The sequence below is a fragment of the Arachis hypogaea genome, chromosome 6, assembly GCF_003086295.3.
Source record: "Arachis hypogaea cultivar Tifrunner chromosome 6, arahy.Tifrunner.gnm2.J5K5, whole genome shotgun sequence".
NCBI classification, from domain to species: Eukaryota; Viridiplantae; Streptophyta; class Magnoliopsida; order Fabales; family Fabaceae; genus Arachis; species Arachis hypogaea.
The window spans coordinates 1,979,662-2,004,838 of NC_092041.1; the positions used below are offsets into that span (position 1 = coordinate 1,979,662).

General features: G+C 30.8%; 1 protein-coding gene and 1 long non-coding RNA gene across 3 annotated transcripts; both read right to left on the reverse strand.

Moving 5' to 3' along the window:
- Positions 1-3,593: 3,593 nt before the first annotated feature.
- Positions 3,594-5,943, reverse strand: LOC112695271 (uncharacterized). 2 transcript variants are annotated; one of them, XR_011862061.1, is made up of 3 exons: positions 5,797-5,943; positions 5,534-5,708; positions 3,594-3,843 (listed from the first exon to the last, which is right to left on the reverse strand). It is a non-coding gene; the product is annotated as an uncharacterized lncRNA (long non-coding RNA). The 2 variants fall into 2 exon arrangements; XR_011862062.1 differs by having other exon boundaries at positions 5,801-5,925.
- Positions 5,944-15,459: 9,516 nt separating this feature from the next.
- Positions 15,460-16,361, reverse strand: LOC112698039 (uncharacterized). Its single transcript, XM_025751465.2, has 3 exons — positions 16,139-16,361; positions 15,898-15,967; positions 15,460-15,809 (listed from the first exon to the last, which is right to left on the reverse strand). Exons 1-3 carry the CDS (start codon positions 16,214-16,216, stop codon positions 15,529-15,531), a joined length of 429 nt encoding a protein of 142 aa, XP_025607250.1. The 5' UTR covers positions 16,217-16,361; the 3' UTR covers positions 15,460-15,528.
- Between the last annotated feature and the right edge of the window lie 8,816 nt (positions 16,362-25,177).

Here is a 25,177-nt window from a genome sequence, read left to right on the forward strand (position 1 = left end):
TAAGAAATAAACATAAGCAAACATAATAGAAATACAGTTTGAATAAAGCCCTCACCAGTATATGATCTACTAATATAAATAAGGAAATTAAATTTGAAGGTTATAAACTTATGTAATCAAGCACCAACTATATTCCAGAGCTAAGAAACATAATCATCAACCTGAACCACTTATCTTCACCACCTATGCTCTTGACAATCTAGATCTCTGCTTGATATGAACTCACAAGTTTGATCTGCAACCACAAGACAAATTCTACTGTAAAAACAACATTTTTTTTTTAATGACCAATACATTTGAAACAGGATCCTAAAAATGCAGAAAACTATTCTTGTGATTAAATATCCTCAAAATCATTCTTGATTTTCAACTTTAAAGTCTTGAGATCCTGAAAAAACACATGATGTTACAAGCATTATCATAGTAAATGCAGAAAACCACTAAATCAACAAAACAAAAATAATCTTCATTAGCAATAACAAAACACAAATCTCTAAAATCAACAAACAACGCAAATTCCACAAGGATCCAATAAAAAAAACATGAATTCTGATACAGATCCAACATTTGCCACCCTCATCATCATAGTTTATAACAGAAACAACATAACACTAATAAAAATTCCAGAAAAGTAGTGCATACTTGATTATCTAAAATTCAAATACCATACACATGCACTTGGACAAATCAGAAATTTAGAGAGAGAGATTGGACTATTGAGTGACTGTACATAATTCATATTCGAAAATAATGCGTTGGGGTTGCTCTCCCGGGAGGCCTGCAGCAGCGACCAAATAGAACGGGCTGGTGACAGGAGGCGATTGACGTGGAAGGACCGGCAGCGCTGGCTCAAAAGACCTACAGCAGCGACCACTCAGATGTGTAAAAAGGGCTGTGGCGGTGGTGGCAATGCCGTGAATCACAACGAGGAGGGCACTGTAGTTAGGAATGGCAATACCACCCGAACCCGCGGGTACCCATCCCGTCCCTACCCGCTCCGCACCGGGTCGGGTTTTTAGCGGGGCGGGATCGGGTTTAGGTAATACCCGCCCCGCTATATATATATAATATATTATTTTAATATATAATATGTATAATATATGTAAAATAATTAGTAAATGATTAATAATATTGTATCATATTAAAATTTTTACTTTAATTTATGTTATGTATGTGATGATGGTTATATAAATTTTGAAATTTAATTTTATTTATTGGATTTTAATAATTATAGGGACGTGTAGGGGCGGGGCGAGTACCCGCAGAGGCGAGTTAGGGTTCAGCGTTTTACTACCCGCGGGTAGAAGGCGGGTACTATGCGAGTTGGTGTACGGCGGGACGAGGTCGGGTAGAGCAAAAACCCGCCCCTACCCGTCCTGTTGCCACCCCTAACTATAGTGGTCGGTGGCCTGGCAAATTGCTACAAAAACGGCTCTGCGGTGGTCGACGGCGTTGCGAATTGCAAGGGAGGCGCTGCGGTGCAAATCGTAAGGAATGACAGCACTCTTGAGGAACGACGGTGAGAATAGTTCGAGTGGGGGTTGGACGAGATCCTACAACATTATAGTGATGAAAAACTAATTGTTATAATTCAAAATGGTAATTATTAATGTTGATTGTTTAGAATTATTTTTTTTTAATTTTAAATAAATAATTATTAATTATAGTTGTTAAAACTTTAACTGTAATTTATCTCCCAATACTTTTCTATTTTTATTTTACTAATATTTTTATTTAAAAAAATTCGATCCAGTTGTAAAACGTAAGAAAATATAATGCATTGCTATTTATTTTTTATTATTATTATATTATTATTAATATTATTTGACTTTCTTCAAGACTCTTGTTTAATTTTCCTCATGTTATTTTTCTTTTTTCCTTTTTTTTTTGGTTTGTCTTGCTTTCATAATGTTTGGTACCTTCCTTTTCTCTCCTTCAGGTGTTCATAGAAAAAATAAAGCAAAATATTTTGTTTAGTACGTCTTTTTGGCATGCGGGCCAGAAGCCCAGGATATTGTTTAGTACGTTGTTGGGATAGGGCTATGAGGAAACTAACTTGGGCTCTGGAGGTTACAGGGTCAGCCTGTATCTCAGCCCGTTAAGTAGTCATGGGAATTTATATAAACAATCATTTTTCATATTTTCATGACCATAAAAACAATAAACTTCATCATTTATATTGCTTGTATGTTAATTAGAAGCATTATTTTTATTTTATTTATTCGGATGCTTATCCAAGAAATACAAAACAAACATAATTTTGTATGATGCAAATAGCTAGCAATGAAGCTCCGATCAGGCACGCATGAAGATGTATGTGCCGCCAAATTGACAATTGTCTACATACCTCTAATTTACACAAGACCATCACATGCATCTTTCACGCTTGCCATCACCATTAACCTCTTCACTTTTAATGAGATTTTTTTCATTTGAAAAATATTAAAATTAATATAATATTTTTTAAAAAATATATAGTCAAAATTTTAGTTAAATTTTTAACTATGAATATCTTAAATTTGTTAACAAATATTTTATTAATTCTAATATTTTTATAAAAATTTAATGATAAAATTAAAAATATTATAAAATTTAATTATAAATTTAATAAAATTATAAAAATGAACAACATAATTAAACTTATTATTAACGTATATAAGACGTAACTTTTAAAATATTTTCATATAAAAATAACATATAATTAAGAATTATTAGAAGTTGAGTGAATATTCTATTCGATTCCTAATAATTATTTTAAAAGGACAATGAGATTTTTGACAAAAAAAATATATTCATCCTGATTTTTTTGCACTAATTAATTTTTGTACAAAAAAAATAATATTGACTTTTTTTTGACATATATACTAATAATTTCCGTAAAAATAAAATTCAAAAATCGAATTAGATATTTTTTTTTATCAAAATCTCGTTATCTTGAGTTTATTGCCAAGAACGGTTTAGGATTTTTTTTCTCTTAGAAGTTTGATATCTCTGGTCCTGAAGATGTAATAAACATAAATCATCACACACGAGAATGTGTGTAGGTGTTTGTCCATTTATACGAGAAAATACGATCTTTGTATGTTTGTTTGCACTATAAGGCAGCGTTTGATTTGAGAGATATAGACATTGCGACATAAATACAGTGGTAATACGGATGGACACGAAAATATTAAATTTGTGTACCTCTAATTTAATGAGAAACTAAGACACAACTTGTGAGACACTAATTTTTTACTCTTTTACCCTTATTGAAATTTTAAAATTTGTCCTCTTATCTCCCCAAATCTTTATTTTTTTTCTTCCTCTTTTAGATTCTATAACTAAATTTATCTTTCTATTTTCTTCAAAAAAAATTATACATTTAATTTTTTATTTATTTGATTAATCTTTGATAAATTCTGAGTTTTAGTTTTTTATTTTTTTCAATATATATATATATTTCATATTTGAATGATAATTTAAGATGATATTAGAAAAAATAAAAAATATTAAAAGAAAAAAAATTCAATGGTGATGACATGTAGTGTTTGGGATAATAGATATACAGTAATAACAGTAAAATTTGTGATAGAATGAAGGATAATTCAGTCTTTTTAAAATATGTGTCTTATTTTTTATTTTTATCAAACACAAGACACAAACACAAATATTTTATATCCATGTTTTTAATGTCTATATTTTTATATTTATGTCTCGTTATATACATCAACCAAAAGGAGCTTAATATATAGTATGTGTGACAGAAGGGCAACCGAATAGAAAGTGTGACAGCCTCATTGTACTATACCCTTATCTACCAATGCAACTCCTCCAGATCAACGAATTCCTACCCAAACAGTCCTACAAAAAGATGTCAAAAAATGTGAAGAATTCAACATTCAACAAATCTGACTCAGCTTTACAATATAATAATAATGCATAGGGAAACACAAATTAAAGTAAACGTACCCATCTGGCTTCGAGTTCACTTCAACTTTTTGTATGTTTTGTTTTTGTTTGCAGAAAGTTTCAAAAGATCCAATTTCCCAAACTGAGCACTTTTTTATCTCACACTCAAAACATATGTAGCGTTCGCACACTCCTCATACAGTTACTTTACAGCAACTACTCTCATTTTAGAACACCGGTGAGGACAATAATATGGATACCATCATAACTATATTTGTCTGAATCATATTAACATTTCAAACCTACACAAATTGACGAGAGAAATACCAAATTCTATGCCAATTAACGCAGGCGTGTGTGCTTAAAGTACACATTGCGTGCAAGTATCAATGACAATAAGCAGGGTGATAAAATAAAGCAAATGCTAAATGCTGAGTAATAAGGACTGTTTCCCTATGGCCCTAGCTAGCTTCTCATTCTCTCTTTGGGAACCCTGTAGCTTATGTTCATGAAGAAATCAAAAGGTTAAATATAAAGGAAGCGCCCCCAAAAAAAAAAAAAAAAATCCTTACCTCTTGCACAAAAAGCCTTTCCTTTCGCAGCATTTGACTATATTTCTTGGATTTTTTATGTGATTGTAATCAAATGGATATCTTTCTAGTTGCTCTAAAAAATTCAGGATCTAAGAAAAACCCTGGCTTTAGTGATGACTAAGCATTATAACTTTTTTTCTTTCTCCTCTCACTTTTAATACTCCATCTGACCACCTTAGTGAAAATTCACTTTTGAACTAAAGAAATGAACATGGGAAGTGTTGAATTAGGGTTTAGGTTCAAAATGAGATATAAAGGTAAGGTTAAAAAGTGAAAGAAAAAGAACTTAAATACGGGTTTTCAAAAAGTAATTGTATCCTGTATATAAGGAATTAAGAAAGGATAAGCTAAGACAGTAAAATAAACTAAGGTCTGCGACATTATAAACCTAGAGCTAAGCTAGCAGTAGAGAGCCAGATAGTAGCACCTGAATTGATGTAACAAATCACGAGAGTGGTTAAATGCTTATGACTTTGTTGTTTCTCAATTTGAAATAAATCCAGACAAATTAAGAAGGTGATCCATTATGCAAGATTTCGGAATTTGGTCCTGAACCACTCAGGCCTCAATAATGTGTCTCATCATCATAACAATAAAGTTGACAAAAGATAACGCCTATCCTGTCCCGTCTTGGTTCTTCACATAGGGTACATCATTAGCTTATAATTGTAGAGATTAGGACCAAAATGTAGAGTTTGAAACCCTCAGAGAGAGAGAGAAAGGCAAAGGAAAAAGAGGGGGAGGTTGAAAGGCAACGAGATGTTTGAAAAAAATGGCAGAAAGAGACAGATCGGATCAGATCCAGTTAATGAGAAGAAAGATAGGTAATGATGATGAAACTGACAGAGGAAACATCATGATAACTATTTAGATGAGAAAATGAAAATGAAAGATCTGAAAAGGAGGTAATGATGAAAATCATTTTTGTGCAGCCAGGTTGATGATTATTATTATTACACCAAAAAAGAAAAGTGGAGCATGTAGATTTGAGTGAGTAAAAATGGAAAAAAGAACAAAAGATGAAACGGAAGGAGGAGTAGAGAACAAACCTTGTAGGGGCAGCGGTTCAGCTCAGACGTGAATCGGTGAAAGCGAGTAATTGGGGGGAATGAAGCCTGGTCCGACGACTCTTATTTCATTTAGAGAAGGGAAGGGTCCTCGAGCCAGACAACATTCCCCTCAACAAAACAAAACTTTCCCGGCCGCCACTTGAGAGAGAATAAACTGGAATGGGGGATGGAGAGATCAGCGGGGTTTATAAAGGGTACAACAAAAGAGGGAAAAAAAAAAGGGTGCAGGGGTAGACCCTAACCTACCACGCACACGCACATGCACGATCATCGCCTGCCTTCTGGACGCTTCTCACTTAAAACGACGACCACCACCACTCTTCTCTCAGGACTCAGGAGACCTCATAATAAATACTCCCGGGATTTAGAAAGGTATACCAGTTTCAATAAAATACACATTAAGAAGCTACTAACTACAAAAATATTCAAAATACTCAAGATAACTTGGTAAGTAATAATCTTGCATTTTATCATTTAAAATTGAATATTTATTACACATATGATACATTAAATTATAAATAAGTAAAAGATGAGGAATGTTAGGGACAGTAATTTTTGTGTTTTATAACTATTAATTGACCAACAATAATATTTTTAGTGGTGTGAGATTACATCTAATAGTGAGAGATTACACATTTTTTTTATAGTTAAGTGCTGGTTACAAAACAAAAAAATTACTGCCTCCTAGATTTTTTCGTAAAAGATAATGTTTGCATAATATTTATTTTACGTCCACTTTCTTATATATTTTTTATTTATGTTATAAAAAGTAAATTTTGTGTAAAAATAACTCATACATCATTCTTAAAAATAAATTAATAAGAGTATAAGTAATTTTTTTAAGGAAAAAGTATTTAGATAACACGACAATGATGTGTGCACCCTCACCACATACAGGTCCTATGGACCGCAGGATTGTTTGAAATCTGAAACTAAAAGAAGGGCAGTATTAGGAAATGGAGGAGAGAAGGAAGAAGATAGACATAATGATGTTTAAATAATTGAGAGGAAAAGGAATCAAAAAGTGAGTCAGGGGAGTAGTTGCGTTATTGAGCTCCCCGATAATGCAAAAACTCTATCTATCTAATTGAATCATTTTAAAAAAAAGATTGGTGTTGCTGATTTAGTGTTACTGTACTAGATACAGTATATACTATTCTTTTGTTTATTATTTTGCCTTTTACGAAAGAAAAATAAATAAATAGTAAAGTTGAAAAGTTGCCTCGTATGGCGTGTCACTTTTAGGCGGCGACGAATTCGAGGCAGTTACCGACAGAGTGGCGAGAGGAAGGAGGGTCCACACTCCACACACACCACGTCCCAATTCCTCGGCGACTTTTCTGCATTTCCTCCTGTCACTACTCACTACATTTCGCTAACGTCAAATAACGCCGTTTTAACATTTCGTAGACTGCTGTTTGCTTTCTTTTTTACATTGTCAAAACTCACATCTAACTGTGTTAACCACGAAAATTATTTAATGATTATTATAAATGTAAATAAATTTTTACTTTTTAATATATTTGATCTATTCTTTTATTTATTAGATGGATTATAATATATATATACATACACATAAAAATTAATTATTTATATAAAATATATATTAAAATATAAAATTTATATTATAAATAAGTTAATAATATATATAAATAATAAATATAAAATTAGTTTAAATAACAGATAATTTATAATTTAATTAAGAAATTTTAACATTAAATTTTAAAATAACAAAAACATAGTGTTATTTATAATAAAAAGTTTTTCAAATAAAAAAGAATTTTATTCTATTAAAAAGTGAATTGTTAATTTTATTTTAAAATCAAATTTATAGTTTAAAACAATTAATTACATTACAAAATAAATTATATATTTTTTATATTTTATTGTTGTAATTTTTTATTTAACTCATATTCTCATGTAAAAATTTCATTCTCATAATAAGATACATTTTCTATTAATATAAATGAGTAAGATCAATCATGCAACTAAAATTTAACAATAATTTGGGTAAAAAGATTGATAAAGGATGCTAGACATTGCTAGTAACATGTTGAAAATTTGAAATACTTATTTGCTCCTGTAAACTATCTTGATTTATATGTAAAGTCAACAAGGGGAATATCATTTTCAAAATTTGTTGTTTGGATCGGCAGGCCAGATGGCGTCCCTTTCCTTTTTCCCTTGGTTGGAATTCGCAAACATGGATTATGGTATGGTATGGTATGGTATGGTATAGGTGATGGTTAATCTCACCAAAAAGGGGTGCAATATAAAAACACAACAATTACTAACATTTAACCGTCGATGCGACCGTGCGACCGAAGCCTTCAAGTAAGAATCAAGACTGAACTATATCATGTATTACTATTAAGTAATCTGAGTGTATTCGATAAGGATATTGTTCCATTTTTATACTGTTGTAGAGTACAAAGCTAATACACCTATTTAAACCTACTCTCTTAAACCATCAAAATAGCCACAAAAGATGTAACTAATTTTATGTTTTTACATCTTAACCCATAATAAATCTTAAACTGGAAACCATAAACCTTTAATAACCCCTCGCTCAAACTTAGGTAAGGAATCATAATCACCTTAAGTTCATAATTAAATCAATTAAAAAGAGTTGGATACATCCTGCATTTTTATGAAATTGATTGTAAAAATTATCTTGTATTTGTTATTGATGAAAAAATTGATGCGAACAGCCAGGTCATCAAGGATAGATATCCTAAAGTTTCAATTCATATTTTATTGATTCGTCCAGTATTTGCCATTTTCATACTTGAAAGGTATTTTACTTGTAGTGAACTAATTTGTCATATCTTGCCTCTGAACAATGATAAGCGTCGATTGTTTTGAAGAGCATTTTTTTTGTGGAGAAAGTATTTTTAAAATTTTGAACGACCAGGTTACAAACAAAAATAATAAAAAATATATGGGCTGGTTCACAAATAAAGAAGAGTATCGTTTGGAGAGAATTAGAAAAAATAGACAAAATTATTTACGAAATGCGAATTTTTTATTACAACAAAGTATCAAAGTCCATTAATAGTTAGGATTAAGTTGGGTTGGAATCACTAGAAAATTTCGTTTGGACGCCGACGACGCTTCAAGGTGGAGGAGATTAAGTGATTGATCGGTACGAAAGCATAAATCGAAATCTGGCCGACTTGTAATTCACCATAAGGAAGGCAATGGACCACATGGGACAACCAGCGATGCATGTATGTTGTGTAGATCAGGCTGAGTTATTTACGATTCAATAATGTCACTAGAGGTTGGTGGAGGAATGCTCCCGAAATTGGTTTCAATTGGGGATCGTACCTTTGTCGTGTTTCCGAATTAACAACAAATTTGATGTTCCAATGTTTGTGGTGTTCGATGTAAATATGAATATACAAAATTTAAATGTTTGATTTTGTTATGCATTTAATGTGGGTAGTTGTTGTTTTTAAATTGTGGAGATTAAAATTAAAATGGAAAAGAAAAATTTTACGAAAAATTTAGTCCCCATTTAATGAAATGTGTTCAGCTGTGAAATCTTTATATAATGAATGTAGTGAAGAAATAATGAAATAGTAGATTTGGACCCATTTGTAATCTTTGTCCAGACGGTACTATGTGTATAGTTTTTTTTTATTTTGTTGACAACGGTTATAAGTTTTTTATGTTGGACGTTGCCGTTTAGAGAGGTACACAGACGAATTGGAATTCAAAGTTATTAAAATGTGTGTTGAAATTGCTATTGGTTCTTACATTGTAGTTGAATCTGGCATATGTACGAGATTATTTTTTAATGTGTGTGATATAGCTGTGTGTTGGTATTTATGATTGATAATGTCAAGTTTCACTTAGTGGAATATGTGAACTGTGTCAGGCGAATGGGTTTGCAGAACGAAGCTACGAGATTTCATCTAATTTTAACTGAATCCATGCGCCGCAGGTGTGTGTGTGTGTGTTTCTCAGTTTTAAAGTTTATAATTTTTTATTGTTCGGTTTATGTTGATGTAGCCCATTGCTTGGTTCACCCATGGCCTATGTTGTGTGTTTTAGGTTGGGGGGATAGGATGAGCGGCGAAACTGTTCTTATGGAGGAAACAAAAGCGTTGTCAGAAGCAGATGCAGACATAACAGTAGAAGAATCAGTGATGATTGTTGATGGGATTGAGTCGTTTAACGCAATTGATTTTTTAGTCCTGACAGTGAAGGACATCCTAATGACGGAGTTTATAAATTTGTTGGCCGCTTATGACGACTATAATGAATACGGTCGCATTAAGGGATTCTCGGTGAGAAGGTCGAAAGTGGGTTGCTAAACAAAGCAGAGGTCGGAGGGTGAAATCATTTGGCAGATATTTGTGTGCTCGAGGGAAGGAGACCAAGAGGGGAAACACATGCAGCGGGAGACAGGAAGAAGGATCCTCGACCTATCACATAGTGCGGGTGTGAAGCTCGGATAAAGGTGCACGTTGATGATACTAGTGGACAGTGGTATGTTGAACAATTTTGTGATAACCATATCCATGCCATGCTAGATGCTAGGTTTTAGGGGTTTGATGCTATCACACGGATCAGTAAAGGAAGGTGATTTGTACCAAATCAATTCGATGAGAAAAGCTGGCTTGTGAGTGCCGACGATATTCCGCACTTTTACCAATCAGTTAGGGGGCTTCAAGACTATTGGGTTCGAGATAAAGGATATATATAACGCAATAGAAAAGCAAAGATGGGCGAGCACGACAGATGCTGAAGTCGCGTTGAAGTTCTTGTCAAGTTTAATTATTTTAGAAGTACTCGTTAGATGGTGACAAGAGGCTTCAAAATCTCTTCTGATGCGATGGTACAAGTTGTTATGATAACAAAGGATTCGAAAATGTCCTGGGATTTAATGCAACGTATGGTCGAAACAAATACAAATGCATGTTGGTAATATTCTCAGGTGTGGACCATCACATGAGGACGGTGGTGTTTGGTTGCACGATTTTAAGCAACGAAAATGAAGAAAGCTATGCGTGGTTGTTGCGGTCATTTCTTGAGGCAATAAAAGAAAACAACCGAAGTTTGTCGTGATGGACAGGGATCTTGCTATGAAAAGTGCGGTTAGTACAGTTTTTTTCTAGTGCACATCACAGATTGTGTAGCTGGCATTTGTTAAGGAATGCCACTGCTAAGTTTAGATGGCCTGGGTTTCTTCGAAAATTTTGTTTATACTAGATGGGCGATCTAGAGGTTGACGAATTTGAGAGAATATGGACATATATGCAAAGAAGTATTCATGGTCTAATGTGCACATCTGAAAAAAATTTTTCCCAGGACTAAAGACAACATCGAGGTACAAGGCATTGAATATAATTGAATTATAATTTCTATTTACGTTAAATTAACATAAAAAATCCTAATCACAAATTTCAAACCCTATTTTAATCAATTATTTGATAACAAAATTCTTAATATAAACAAAATCCTAAACTCACAAAAATTTGAAAAACACTAAAAATCACAAACCAAACCCTAACCACAAACTTTGTTACAATAATTTAATTAATAATTTGGTAAAATACCTAACAAAATTCTAAAGTAAAAAAAAAAATCTGAAAAATAGTAAAAAAAAACTATACCAAATTCCAATCACAAATTTTATTACAGTAATTTAATAAAAAAAATTTTATAAACTATTTAATAAAAGATTCTAAACCCACATAAAAATCTTAATAAAATTAAAAAACTATGCTAAAATTATCTTTGATGGTGGCTGTAGGATGCTAGAGGCGTAGTGGCACTAGTAGTGAAGGCGACACCGACGGTAGTGAGCACAAAGAACAACGGCGGCGTTCCCAACCTTCCCAGCAGTGATCGATAGCTCCAGCGGCGAGAACGTCTAGCAGCGGCGGCACGAGAGGCTCTGGCAGGTGATGGTGACGCCGATAGCACCTCCACCAATGAGAGAGAGAGAGAGAGAGAGAGAGAGAGAGAGAGAGAGAGAGAGAGAGAGAGAGAGAGAGAGAGAGAGAGAGAGAAGAAGAAGAAGAAGGGTTCACATTTGAATTTTAAATCAACTTACCGTCGGATTTATCATCGGACTACGTAATGATAAATTGGTCCGACGCAACATTTCACTAAAGCAAATTACCGTCGGTAAAATCTGACGATAAACATTTCGAAAAATCTAAGCTGCCTTGTATTTGACACAAAATCTGACGCTAAATCCGCCGGTAATCGACGCTGCTAAATCTGACGATTCTCAACGTTTTTCTTGTAGTGTTAGTCAATATGAAATTCATCAACTATGGTAATGAGTTTGAGCTCTAAGATTATAGTGAATGAATTAAACAAAGCCTTAACCAAGGAATTTGAATGAATAAAGAAATGAATCATTCATAATTTATTATAATAATGGTAATAAGTTAGAGTTTGACAATCAAACCATACTCTAAGGGTTAACTAAAAGTTTAAAAGATGAAAATAATTATATTTTTGTTCTTTTTGGGTTCTTAGTGAAAATATTATTACTTCGTACTATTTGATCATTGATGAATGTTGCTAAACACAAACCTTAATTAGTAAATTTAGTATGACTAATTTACTATCTGCTCGAACCTATAATGTCACACACTAACAAGTATTCTAATCTTTTGTAAATAATTATTTAATTATTATTTTAGTTTGATCAAATAAATAATTATGTTAACCTTTTCAAATTGTTCCTCATTTCAAAGACATGGCCTTGAATTTCATCTTCTTTAACCTTTTAAATTGTTTCCATTTGATTTATTTAGGCTGTTTGAAAGAGAGATTAAAATTAAAAAATAAAAATTAGAGACAAAAATTGAGAGATTAAAACTAAATTAAATTTTTATATTATGTTTAGTATAAAATGTACAAAATTAAGTTATGTCTCAGTTTTTTATTTGATTTAAAATAAAAATAAAGACTAAAATAAATAAAATTACTAAAATATCTTTACTAATTAATCACCTTTACTAATTAATCAGTAACAAAACCACCTTAATTAATCAGCAATTTAGCATCACACATAGAACTAAAAAGCATAAAATCAGCACAAACATTAATCAAATTCCAACAATAACTATTATTTAGAAATCAAAATTAAACAATACATTCAAGATAGCAACCAGGTCAATCACAAACTGCTAACTAGAAACTAGAATAACCAACCAGTAACAATTTGAGTTCAAAGCTTATGAAGGATCGGATATGCCTTCAAATTTGAATAGAACTCAGGATACTTACATTTAGTAAAAAATTTAGCAATTATTTCAAAGCAGAACAATCTTCAGAGCCAAAGTAGATGAAACTATAGTTATCCACTTAAAAGTTTTTCAATTCAATTCAGTCCCCAAATTAAACCAAAAGATTCCATATAGCAACAAGAACCAATCAATGGAGCTTGAAGCTTACCTTGGAAATCCAGAAAACATCATAATATGCATAAAGCATCGAAATAAACAGATTTATTAAAAATACGGATTGGATCCGTTCGAATAATCAGATAATTAATTAGAATAAAATTTGTAAGAAAAATTAAAAAAAAAAGGTAAAAAGAAAAAAAATTATGTAACAAAAAAAAAAAACAAAATTAAATAATGAGAAAAAAGAAAATGGTAATCGAAGTTAGATTAGGATTAATAAAAATTATATATATATATATTATATTTTGTATTTTTTAATATAATATATTGTGTAATCAAATAATTGAATCAGCTCGAGTTCTGCGACCTAAAATCTGATCTCCAAATCGATTAAGGTTGAATATAATTAAATTTTATCTGATGACCAGTCGAATACATTATTCAATATAATCAGGTTGAAAATATGGGTAATGATAATGAAGCGACCAGAATCCAACTAAGTCTTTGCTGTAACGTAACCCTAAACACACATCTATCTATACCATATGTATTGTTTAATTTATTCAAAGTAATAAATTAGGCAAAAGCCTATAGTCACCACACCTTTACCCACTCCCACCTTCTGCTAATAAAACAACAAACAACCAACTAAAAGGACCGTCCATACACTTACCCTTGGAAGTTGGAACCATGCATGGGTGTTAGAAAAAGATTCTCAATTTCATTAAGTCAATGCAAACCTATATTGAACTATCATTAAACCATGCATATACATAATTGCTCGGATACACACGCGCCTAGTTTGCTAAAGCTAAGGAAAACACTTTTCTGCAAACAAATACAATTTAAAAATTTCAGTGACTAAGAAAATGGTGGTTATGGTTACCTTTTAAATTTAGAAGTGATAATTGGTAAGATAAATTTGTAATTTTTTATAACCGTATTTGTTAAACAGAGCTTAGGATTAATCTGATGTTGGTAGTTATCAATTTTTTTTTACCGTATAGGAAAGAGTGTTTTTTCTTTTATTTATAAAGAATTAAAAATAAACTATTAAAATAACACTCAAAAGTTTGTATCCTAAATAAAAATAAGTCCAAAAAATACAAACGATAAAAATAATTTAAAAAAATACAAATAACAAATAATTTTTTAAAATATTTAAAAACACGACAAAAATAGCTATATATTAAATATATATTTTAAAAAAATATTTTAGAAATTAAATTTTGATATAATTTTTTACAAATATTATTAAAAAATAAGATAATTTTATGTTAATTGAACTAAAAAAATTATTGTGAATGACTAAATTTTTAAAAAATTAAAAAAATAGAAATTAAATTTTTCTTTAGTTTTGTGCATGTATCTTTTAAAAAATTATTCAAATGACACCACAAAAATTCAGATAAAATGACTAAATCGTTTGTACTTATAAAAATATATTTATTAGTTTTTTTAATATATTTTTAAATCATTCAAAAATATATTTATTGTTCGTATTTTTTTAGATTATTTTTGTATGTATTATAAGTTTTTGAGTCCTATTTTAATAATTTATTCAAAAATAGAAGAAAAAAGAAACAACAAGTGAATGTCAAATCTCCAGCATCTAAATTTCTCATTAAAATTAATATCATATCTGTGTGCGTGGAGGTTCCGGATATGATAAACAAATGTTAATTTCTTCAATATGCTTTAGAATTTAGAATTTCAATATTACATAATACATGATACATAAAATGTGTTTCTTTATATAAATGTATTGTTATGAATGTATGTCTATTTCAATATTATTTGATTGGATAGTCATTTAAAAACCAGACATTTGACTATAAATAATTTTCTTTTCATTCTCTGATCACACATTCATTAATAGAAGTAAACTTTTTTCTTTTTCTATTTTTTAAATTCTAATCCTTATTTTTCATAATATTTCCAAATTTCTTTACCATCCTTTGTTTCTTCTTTTATTGGTGGAACACCCTATTTTTATTCAGATAAACAAAGTTGCTCTTTTTTTGGGTTTTTTCTCCGATCAGATAAACCCTTTGTCATTGTAAATGCTTGCAAAAACCAAGGCAGAGAAGTCAAAAAGCTGACCCAATTTCTGATTTGGTCTAAGCCCAATGAAATAAACCTCACGACTGGCCAACAGAAAGATGGTGCCGACAAATTTGACCATATTCGTAGCTGCGAACCTCCACCTATTTTTGCATGGCCCAAGACAACAAGGCCCTGTCATAATCTGCAGATTTTCTGATACTTGAGTCTCTGACAGTGTGCAGTTTGGACCACAGTGCCACACAATCCCAAAAAGAAGAAAATATCAATGTAAAAATTTCAGGAGGTACATTTGACTTGAAGTTGATAAGCTGAGAATAGTTAAATAAAAATTTAGTTAAATTATCTAAGACTCTTAATTATCAACTTCAAAGCCAGCAAATATTCAATAAAAACTCCAGACATCGTTAACTTTATCTAAATGAACAGCTAGCAAGGCTAAGCAAGAAGGCATAGCATAACATAGAAACAAAGAAGAATTGCAATGATATTCGTTATTGAAAAGAATAAAACTACATAGGTAGCTCAAGTTCTTCAGTTTTCACCATTGGGAGGGTCGTTTCCTTTGCCATAATAGTATTGAACAACAAAAGGCAACGCCAGCATGAGCAACGCCACCAGGATCTTCACAGCAAAGCTATGATTGGTTTTGGTGGCGGCGGGTGCGTGTGGCGGCAGAGCATGGTTTTCTCCGTCGGAAACAGTGGTAGAAGTAATGGTGTCAGTATCAAGCTCTCCAACATAGTATGTTTCCAACATTTCTATGGCAGATTCACTGTGCCCAACTTCGTCAAATCCAACGGATGCATCCTTCTCTGTAATGTAAAACAGACAATGCAAGAAACAATATAATTTATAGTTTTGAAGCATCAAACAGTTTAAGGATATTAATTAATTAAGTACCATCGGCGGCCACCAGGAAAACATCACCACCTCCTGGATGATCATACAAAAATGAGGTCACATCATACACCTGCAAAGCCATGCATGTTCATTCAATTATTTATACTTTCATGCATCCAATGAATTTGCCTCTGTAGAAATCAATATAATTAAAAAAATTTCCATCTAATGAAGTGTTGTTACTGCTGCAATGGATTGGATTTGATATCCATAGAAAACTAAATGAGAGTTAAAAACAAACCTTGCCATGGATAATAATCCAGCAATCTTCTTTGTGATTGTGGTTACCGACCTCCTCAAAGGTATAAGTTTTGGCCATTGCTGCCTCTGCTAAGCTTCAGGGTGAGTGTTGAGATGAATAAGAAAACCACAAAACTTGCGATTGGCTTTTCAGAGACCCAAGTCTATTGGAAATCACAAAACCCCGCAAATTCTTCTAATTTATATCTGGTTGGATCCTAACTACGTCGTTTCGCTATGGCTTTTTATTGCGGTGCCTCTGAAATGAGCACAAAAGCTTTATAAGCATTGGATGTGCTATTTTTTATAAACTATTAAATTTTAATAAATAAAAATCAAAAGTTATCATGAAAAAGAGGTGATAGATTTTAATAAATACAAAATATATTAGTATATAAATAAATAATTTTTTAAATGATAAATATAATATTTTATTTTTAGATAAATAATTATAAAATATATATAAATACATAAAATATGATTTATTTTTTATTCATTAAGATTAATTATTATGTAATAATATCTTTTTGATATTCAAAATTCATGTTAGAATGATATTTTATACTGTAATATAAAAATATAAATAATTAAATTTTATTTTGTATTATTCCACAAATAATTAGATTATTTTATTAAAAAATTATTAACTAACTATTTTTAAAAAAAATAATATTATATAATATAATTTTCTTATCAAAATATTTGTAAAAATGTAATTTATTTAAAATATTATATATAATATATGAAAATGTTGAGCTTTTTAATTTTATTTTTAGAAAAACTGTTTTGAATTATTTTATTTAACGATTATTACGAGAGTTATTTTTCAGGTTTAGCTCAGCTACAGAAATTGGGTTTGGGTAATAAGGAAAGTTGGCATCAAGAGGACATTTTATTTTTCGTATTATAGATATTGATAAAGACTACTTATGCAGTTATGCTTGATATAAAGGAATTTAAAACAGTTTTTCTAAAAAATTGAAAAAATGAAAAGCTTAACATTTCTATGTATTGTATATATAATATTTTAAATAAATTACAATTTTATAAGTATTTTGATAAAAAATTATATTATGTAATATTATTTTTAACAAAAGTAATTAATTAATAAATTTTTAATAGAACAATATAATTATTTGTTAAATAATACAAAATAAAATTTAATTATTTTATATTGTTATGTTATAATTTAGAATATCATTTTAATATGAATTTTTTATCTTATAAAAATTTTACTACATCATAATTGATCTTAACGAACAAAAAATCATTTATATTTTGTGAATTTATATGTTTTATATTTATTCAAAAAAAATGTTATATTTATTATTTAAAATATTATATATTAAAATATATTTATTTACGAATTAATATATTCTATATTTATTAAAGTTTACTAATATTCTTTTTTCTATTACAGATTTTATTTTTTATTTGCTAAAATCGAATAATTTATAAAAAGTGACTGTGGACTAGATTGCTTACAATTTTAGACGCATTCTCTTTCTTTCCGCACCCACCATTAACCATTAATTACTCCATTAATGTGTATCGGAAACGAAATCACAACCAAATTAATTCATTTGCCAATGTACATTGTACCGAGCGGGGTAACTATTTTTTCTTTAGTTAATTATTATTGGAACTGGGAAAAAAATAAAAAATGAATAGAAATGAAATTATTACTAGTCAATTTTCTTTTTGTTTATTAGCCAATAGCCGCACCAACTACTTGCTTGTTGAAATTTTATTAATACGGATCAAGCTTTCCTAAAACAAAAAAGATGATAAAATAATAAAGTAATATTTTAATTATTAATAATTTACAAATAATAAATCTTATAAATTTAAAAAGTTTAAAATATTATTCTACCGCTTTATTAATAAATTAATAATCTCTGAAGATTTTTTCCTATCAGTATTATACTACTATTTCAAACATCAAACCTGTGGCATACACGAGTCAGGCATGTCACAATAAATATTTTAATTTATAAATAATATATTATATGACCGCAAATATAATTATTTTAAATTAACATTTAATTAATAAAAATTTATATCTATATTATAGATATTTATTATATACATAAAATATATAATTTTTATATATATAATTATCTTAATTTATACACATAAATTAATATATATTTTATATTTATATTTATTAAAATTTATACATATAAATTAATAAAATTTATTTATTAAATATAATTTAATACGTGTGTCGACTAAAGACGGACTACAATTAATAAAAAAATATTGACCCCCAAAAGTTTGTAATTTGGAAATACCGCAAAAATTTTGGAATTCGGATACATCAATTTGCTCAGGTTCGTTCATCGAAAACTGTTGTATTAGTATATATGAACTGCGAGTGCCTCAAAATGATATAATTGAAGAGGTGAAAACTTAGGTGAAGTCAATTTTACGTGAAGTTGATATTTGAGAGTCGTTAGATGAAAATTTAGTCAAATCAGTTAAATCACCTAACGACTCTCAAGTATCAACTTCACGTGAAGTCGACTGCACTTGAGTTTTCACCAATTGAAGAATGTTGCTTAAATTAATTAGAACTTAGAAGTAGATTGTGTGATGATTATCGTGAGAATTTATTATTTTTGATAATTAATTAGATATTAATATTTAAAAGTATAAGATATATATATTATTAAATTATTAGACTAAAAAAATTATTCTAAAAACATTGAATTGATAGTAAAATAATGATAAAAAATAATAAATTTTAATAGCCTTCTAATATTTTTCTTAATTAAAATACATTATTGTGAGCAAAAATTTCAAAGATTTAGATAGCTAGTGTTTTTGAGAAATATACAACATTTTAATTTTATTAAAAATGTTAGATGATCAATATGTTTTTTTTGAATTTGTCCTTTATTTAAACTAACTATTTTTTTTTTCTATTTAAAATCTTGATTCGTTATCATTTCCCATTTTTCAATTCACATGCAAGAGAAATTAAATTTATATTTATTTCACAAATATCAGACTTAATTATGATAATTGAAGAATACAATTAAAATATTCACTCTTATATTTCAAGAAGCGAGATAAAAATATAAAATCGTTTGATTTTTTGTATTCATCTTAGTAATCTAAAATATTTATTTTTTTTAAGTTTTTTCTTATTATTATGATTTTCTAATCATCTATTGGTACGAATTTGAATTTGAGCAAAGCTTGAACACGTTAGATCAAATATAGAGTCTGAATAGAAAAGAAGCTCTTGAGTAAGAGTTGAAATTAAGAAATTTAGATATTCTAAATTTTAGATTTTTATTTTAAAAGATAAAGTAAAATTTTTTATTAAATGCTTTCTCTTTCATAATTTTTTTTTATTCTACTTATTAAATAGTAATAGATCATATTTTACTTCTTAAATAAAATTTAAAATACAGAGAATCTAAATTCAAAATTAAGATCGTTCTCGATATAAGCGTGTTATGTTGAGCGTTGAAGAATAAAAGTCAAAATAAAAGTATTAATGTTCATACCATGGCCAAAAAGATTTTATTTCGACAAAGTAAACTGGTAAGAGTCGAAAGATTAATTGAAGTGTTTTATGAAAAGAATTCACAGAATAAGTTGATGCTTAGTACAAAGTGATCTATCAATTGTGATATTAGACTTAAAAGAGGAGTTTCGATAAGAGTAAAAGCTAGTTTAGTATCATGTGAAGACTATTTAATAAAAGCACTTAACAAAATTCTAAACAAAAAGGTTGGGGTAATCGAAATGCAAACAAATCACAATTAAAATGTGTTTAAGTCTTTAAGAGAAAAGTTCAAGTACCCGTAATTTTAATTTATATTAGTCAATAATTTTAGTTAGTAGTCTAAATATCTTAAGTTCAATAATTCAATACTATATTTTTTATCAATACTTTTAAATATTACTAGTTAATTGTTACTCAAAAATAATAAAAATGCTGATCCTCTAACATTGTTTCGTGTTTAATTATGTATTGATCCAAATCAGTAACTACCATAAACATGAGTAGAAATGATAAAGCTTCAAAAAAAAAAAAATAGCTGCTCCCAAAATATGGATGACTTACTTGAGCTTCAAGAGTATTATATGTTATGTGAGATAATATCTTGGAGATCAAGTTCAAGCATTAGAATTGGTATTGGCCTATAGTTAACTTAGAGAATTATGTTATAAATAGGAATAAAATGTGATAGTATGGGTATTTATAATGTAATTGAAAATTCTAATTCCCCTCTTGGCTTTAATTCTAGAGATCTTTATTCTATTCTCTCTTATTTCTATTCAATTCTCTCTATCTCTTGATACAATATCATATTAAATGATGTTTTTATTGAGCTCCATGCCAACGATATCACCTCTTTCTTTGGTGGTTTGGATTCAAGTCACATTCCTTGACATGATGCTCTTCCAATGTTAGATGGTGCAAACGGTTATTGCTGAATTCACTGTGCTTGAAAGCTGTGGAATACCAGAGAAACTCGAAAGCTCCACATTTTTAGGAGGTCGTCGAGAGACTGATCGTCGATCTGACAAGGTTTCGGTTCTGGCGACAACGCAATCAGCACTACAAAAAAAAATATTGAGTACCGTCGCATTTATCAGCGAAAATACAAAAAGAATCCGCCAGTAACTTTATTCCCGTCGGATTAAATCCGACGGTATAAACCTCGCGGGTAAATGTTTACTAGCATGTTTTACTGTCCACTGGTAACTTGCAATGGATTTAGCTGCGGATTTTAATGGTTTAGAGACGAAAATCCAATGAACGCTACCGTCTAAAAAAATTCGATGGTAACGTTGGCTCCATAAGTTGAGTCTCGCACCACTGTACCGTCAAATTTTTTCAATGGTAAATTCGACGAAAAATTGTGTTTTTTTATTTTTTAAAATAACCCTGATGATCGCTACTGTCGAAATTTTTCGTTGGTAAATCTGCTGGTAGCGTCAATTTTTTTATTAATAAAGAATAAATTAGTATTTTATCTTATAACAGTAATTTATGTTAGATATAAAATATCAAATATACAAAATCTAAACACGAAATGAAAGTTTGATAACAAAATACATATGATAGAACTATATTCAGATTAATCTTATTTAGATTCATCATCTTCTTTCTCTGGTTCATCATCCTCCTCTTCTAAGGTAATTTTTTGATCATCAAACTCGTCTTCTTCTTCTTCTTTTTGAAGATTGTCGTCGTCCAGTGGTAGTGTGTCATCATCCATAACAGCCGGCCTAAGGGTAAGGCAAATAATATACTTGTCGTGCAATTTGAGATAGAATAAAAGGATCATAGTGCCTATATTTTCTGGTCACATTTACTTCAGTGATATTGTAGTCCTTGTGCTTTCGTGTTCCTTGTCGCGAACTTGGATCATACCATTGACATTTAAACATGCACACCTTGTATGTAGTGAAACAAAAATACTTTAGTTGAATTATATTGTGCAGCACACCATACCAATGAGAATGACCACCGCTTGAATCCCCATGAGCCCAGACTTTGGTGTTATCTATTTTCTTTTCAACCGACTATTATAATGAATGGAACCGATATCCATTAACATTGTATATCGGATAGCTTGTGCCCTTATTCATTAGGCCCTAACTAAGTGCAACTAGTTTTCAATCTGTTATGTCAGCTAGATGCATTCTGACGTATTCTCTGAACCAAGGGGTGAAATTGTTCAGTAATGTATCAAGATTTGTTTCTTGGAATAACCTATGATATAATAGGATAAATAAGAAAAGTTCAGTGTACGGATGTTTTAATTAGATGACTAAGATAGTATTTTATTAAATATAGGACATATGAAGACTTAAAAACTCACATCAAGTAGGATGAAACCTAGTCACAGTTAAGCAACACATTAAGATGTGCGGCATCGATTTCTTTTTTCTCTAACCAATATTCACTACCTGCACCCATTGCAACTCCTTTCGGAACAAATATTGGTGGATAGGTTGGTCCAACTGACAAGGATTCTCGCCTGTCATCATTCCTTTCAACTCTTATTCTATGTGACTCAACATGAGCCTCAAAATAGAAGGAGTAAAATGCGGATGTTTCTTTAGCTAGGAATGCTTCATAGATAATACCTTCGATCTGAGCTTTGTTCTTCACGGTGTACTTGAATGATCCAATCATAATCTCAAATGGGTACATCCACCTAAATTAGATTGGCCTACATACTCTTACTTTGTACGGTATGTGAATTGCTAAGTATTCCATGACATCATAAAATTTCCAGACCTATTGAAATTCGAGGCAGACTAATTAATTCTCTGCTTATTAATTTTTTCGTATTCTATCCACATCCAATACCCATCAATGAACCCATTACGGTAGAGGTGAAGTGTTATATCCGAAGGTCCTAACCATTTAGTTAGCCGACACTTATAGCACGGACACTTAGATACCCTTTGAGACATAAACGGTTCCATGTTGAAGATATACACAATAAAGGTGTCAACCCCCTCAAAGAATTCAGGTTTTAAACCCCCTCATCCACTGTTATGCTTATCATACATTCATAAACGATGACTTGGAATCATCTTACAACAAACACCCTAAAATTCAACCAATAACACAACTTATTAAAATTTTTTAAAAATTTGATTTTCCCTATCCATGTCTCATATAATTAGAACTTCTCACCAAATCTGATTATCGTTTTCTCATAAACCAAACATGTTTTAAACAATTTAAAAGAAATTTCGACAGAACTTTCCCTTAATTTGGTGACATCCACCAAATATAGTTAGATATTTGCTTTGAGAGAGTGTGGGTGTATTGGGGTGCTGGTGTTAGAGAGAAAGAAGTTTATGTGTTGTAACAATTTTCATATAGTGATATTCTCTGGTTGTCATTTGACAACGGCCGTGATTTTTTCTCCGATAATTGGAGTTTCCACGTTAAATTCTTGTGTTGTGATTGTGTCTATTTTATTTCTCTGTCAAAGGTATTTTCTCAAGGGGGAATGGTGTATTATTTCCAACAAGTGGTATCAGAGCTTCGGTTCGGTGGGATTTATTCTTAGTATGCTCTGTGATTGCAGCCTAGTCTGACCTTCCACATCAGAAAAGAATTTCGTCCTGTGGCTTGAGGTTGATCTTTGGTTGCTGTTGTTGCTGGAAGGCAGTGTGATACTGTGAGAGTGCAGTTTGGAAAGGTTCTGGCTAAGGAAAGACCTGGTATTTAAGTGTGTCTATTGTGACCCACCTCTCTTTCCCGGGGACCCTTCCTAGTACACGGTCTACAATTGAGTTATACTATTCCAGTATACGGTTGCAACAATGTCAGGATATTCAAGTGCTGTGAAGCTTGAAATAGAGAAATTTGATGGAAGAATCAATTTTGGCTTGTGGCAAATACAAGTCAAGGATGTGTTGATACAATCAGGTTTGCACAAGGCGTTGAAGGAGATCTCTGGTTGCTCTCTCTATGAGAGAAGATGATATTCTCTAGAAGACAAGAAGTATTCTCATGGTATTAACGCACTACCATGGATAAGGATAAGTTGTGGCAATCGGGTCCACAACTGCACACGGGCATTGGTTGACGTTGAGATGCAAGGTGTGTGGCGGAGTTAGGTCGATGGCTGAAGAACTTCCAGGAAAAGCCAATTTGGAAGTTGCATCATGAATTTTCAGCAAGGTTTCGATCTGTACCAAGGCGAAATGCTTGGAGTGGTCTAATTCCAAGTGAGTATACTTTCATGGTGGAGTATGATAGTTCTCTGAACTATGATTGTCGGTATAGACAATGGCAGCAAAGAATTGTCGATGTTGACAATGGAAGCTGAAGATGTGTGACTATTTCAATTAAGGTGGAGATTGTTAGGATTTGGTTGAATTAGTCCCACATTGCTTAGGATAGCAAATGGAGTGGGTGACCTAGGCTATAAATATGAGGCTAAGTTCTCCATTTGTTTTTGCACCAGTCGGAAACACTTTAAACTTGTATCTGATTTTTCTTTTCTGTCAAAGGTATTTTCTCAAGGGGGAATGGTGTATTATTTCCAACAAATATATCTACCAATTTCACAGAAAAAACAGCTGCATACATAAATTAGAACAAACACATATCCAATAACACATCAACTCCTAACCGTTCTAGTGCATAATCCTTTATAACTCCACAATTTTTCAGTAAACAAGAGTTTCAAGTCTCTCTGATTGTGGCTAATCCACCACCACTCATAGTGGCTATTTTCTAGTTGGATCACAAGGGAGGACGAAACAGTGATGGCTTGCAGTAGCAAGCGACGACTTTGGAAGAGGTCGAGATAACACCGTAGCGAATAGCGAAAAAGAAAGACAGAGGAAGGACAACGGTGCCGGGTGCACTGGAGGGAGACCGAAATCGCCGCAGATGCTGATTCCTCCATGGGAGCTCACGACGCTCGATAATGTGCAGGTTGTAGCTACGATTGCTGTTCCCTTTCTGATATTTACCTTTAGGAATGAAAAAGAGGGGAAGGAATTGCCCCCTTCCTTATGGGTTGGGCCTCTAGTTGGTGTGTTCAGTGCAACTTCATTTTTGTAAGGTGGGTTAGCTATTGGGCTAATTTTCAAAAATTTTTTTTGATATTTTAATGGATCTAAATGTTTTTAAACAATGGGATCTTGGTGGTAAATTTTTATTTTTTGAGCAGTAACATAAAAAATATTTTAGGATTCATAATTTCTTTTTCTAATTGTAATTCACATTTATATTTTTAATTAGAATTTATATTTTTTGTAACCTTGAGGACAAGATTGTTTTGAAGAAAAGGGTAATGTTAGGATTAGTATTGGACTTATAGTTCACTTAAAGAATCATGCTATAAATAAGAATAAAATGTAATAGTGTGGATATACTTGACGTAATTGAAAACTCTAATTCCTCTCTTGCCCTAATTCTAAAAATTTTTATTCTATTCTTTCTTATTTCTATCTAATTCTCTTTATCTCTTGATATAATATATATTATCATATCAAATAATCATACCAAAACTCCAAAACATTTTCTAGTCACATT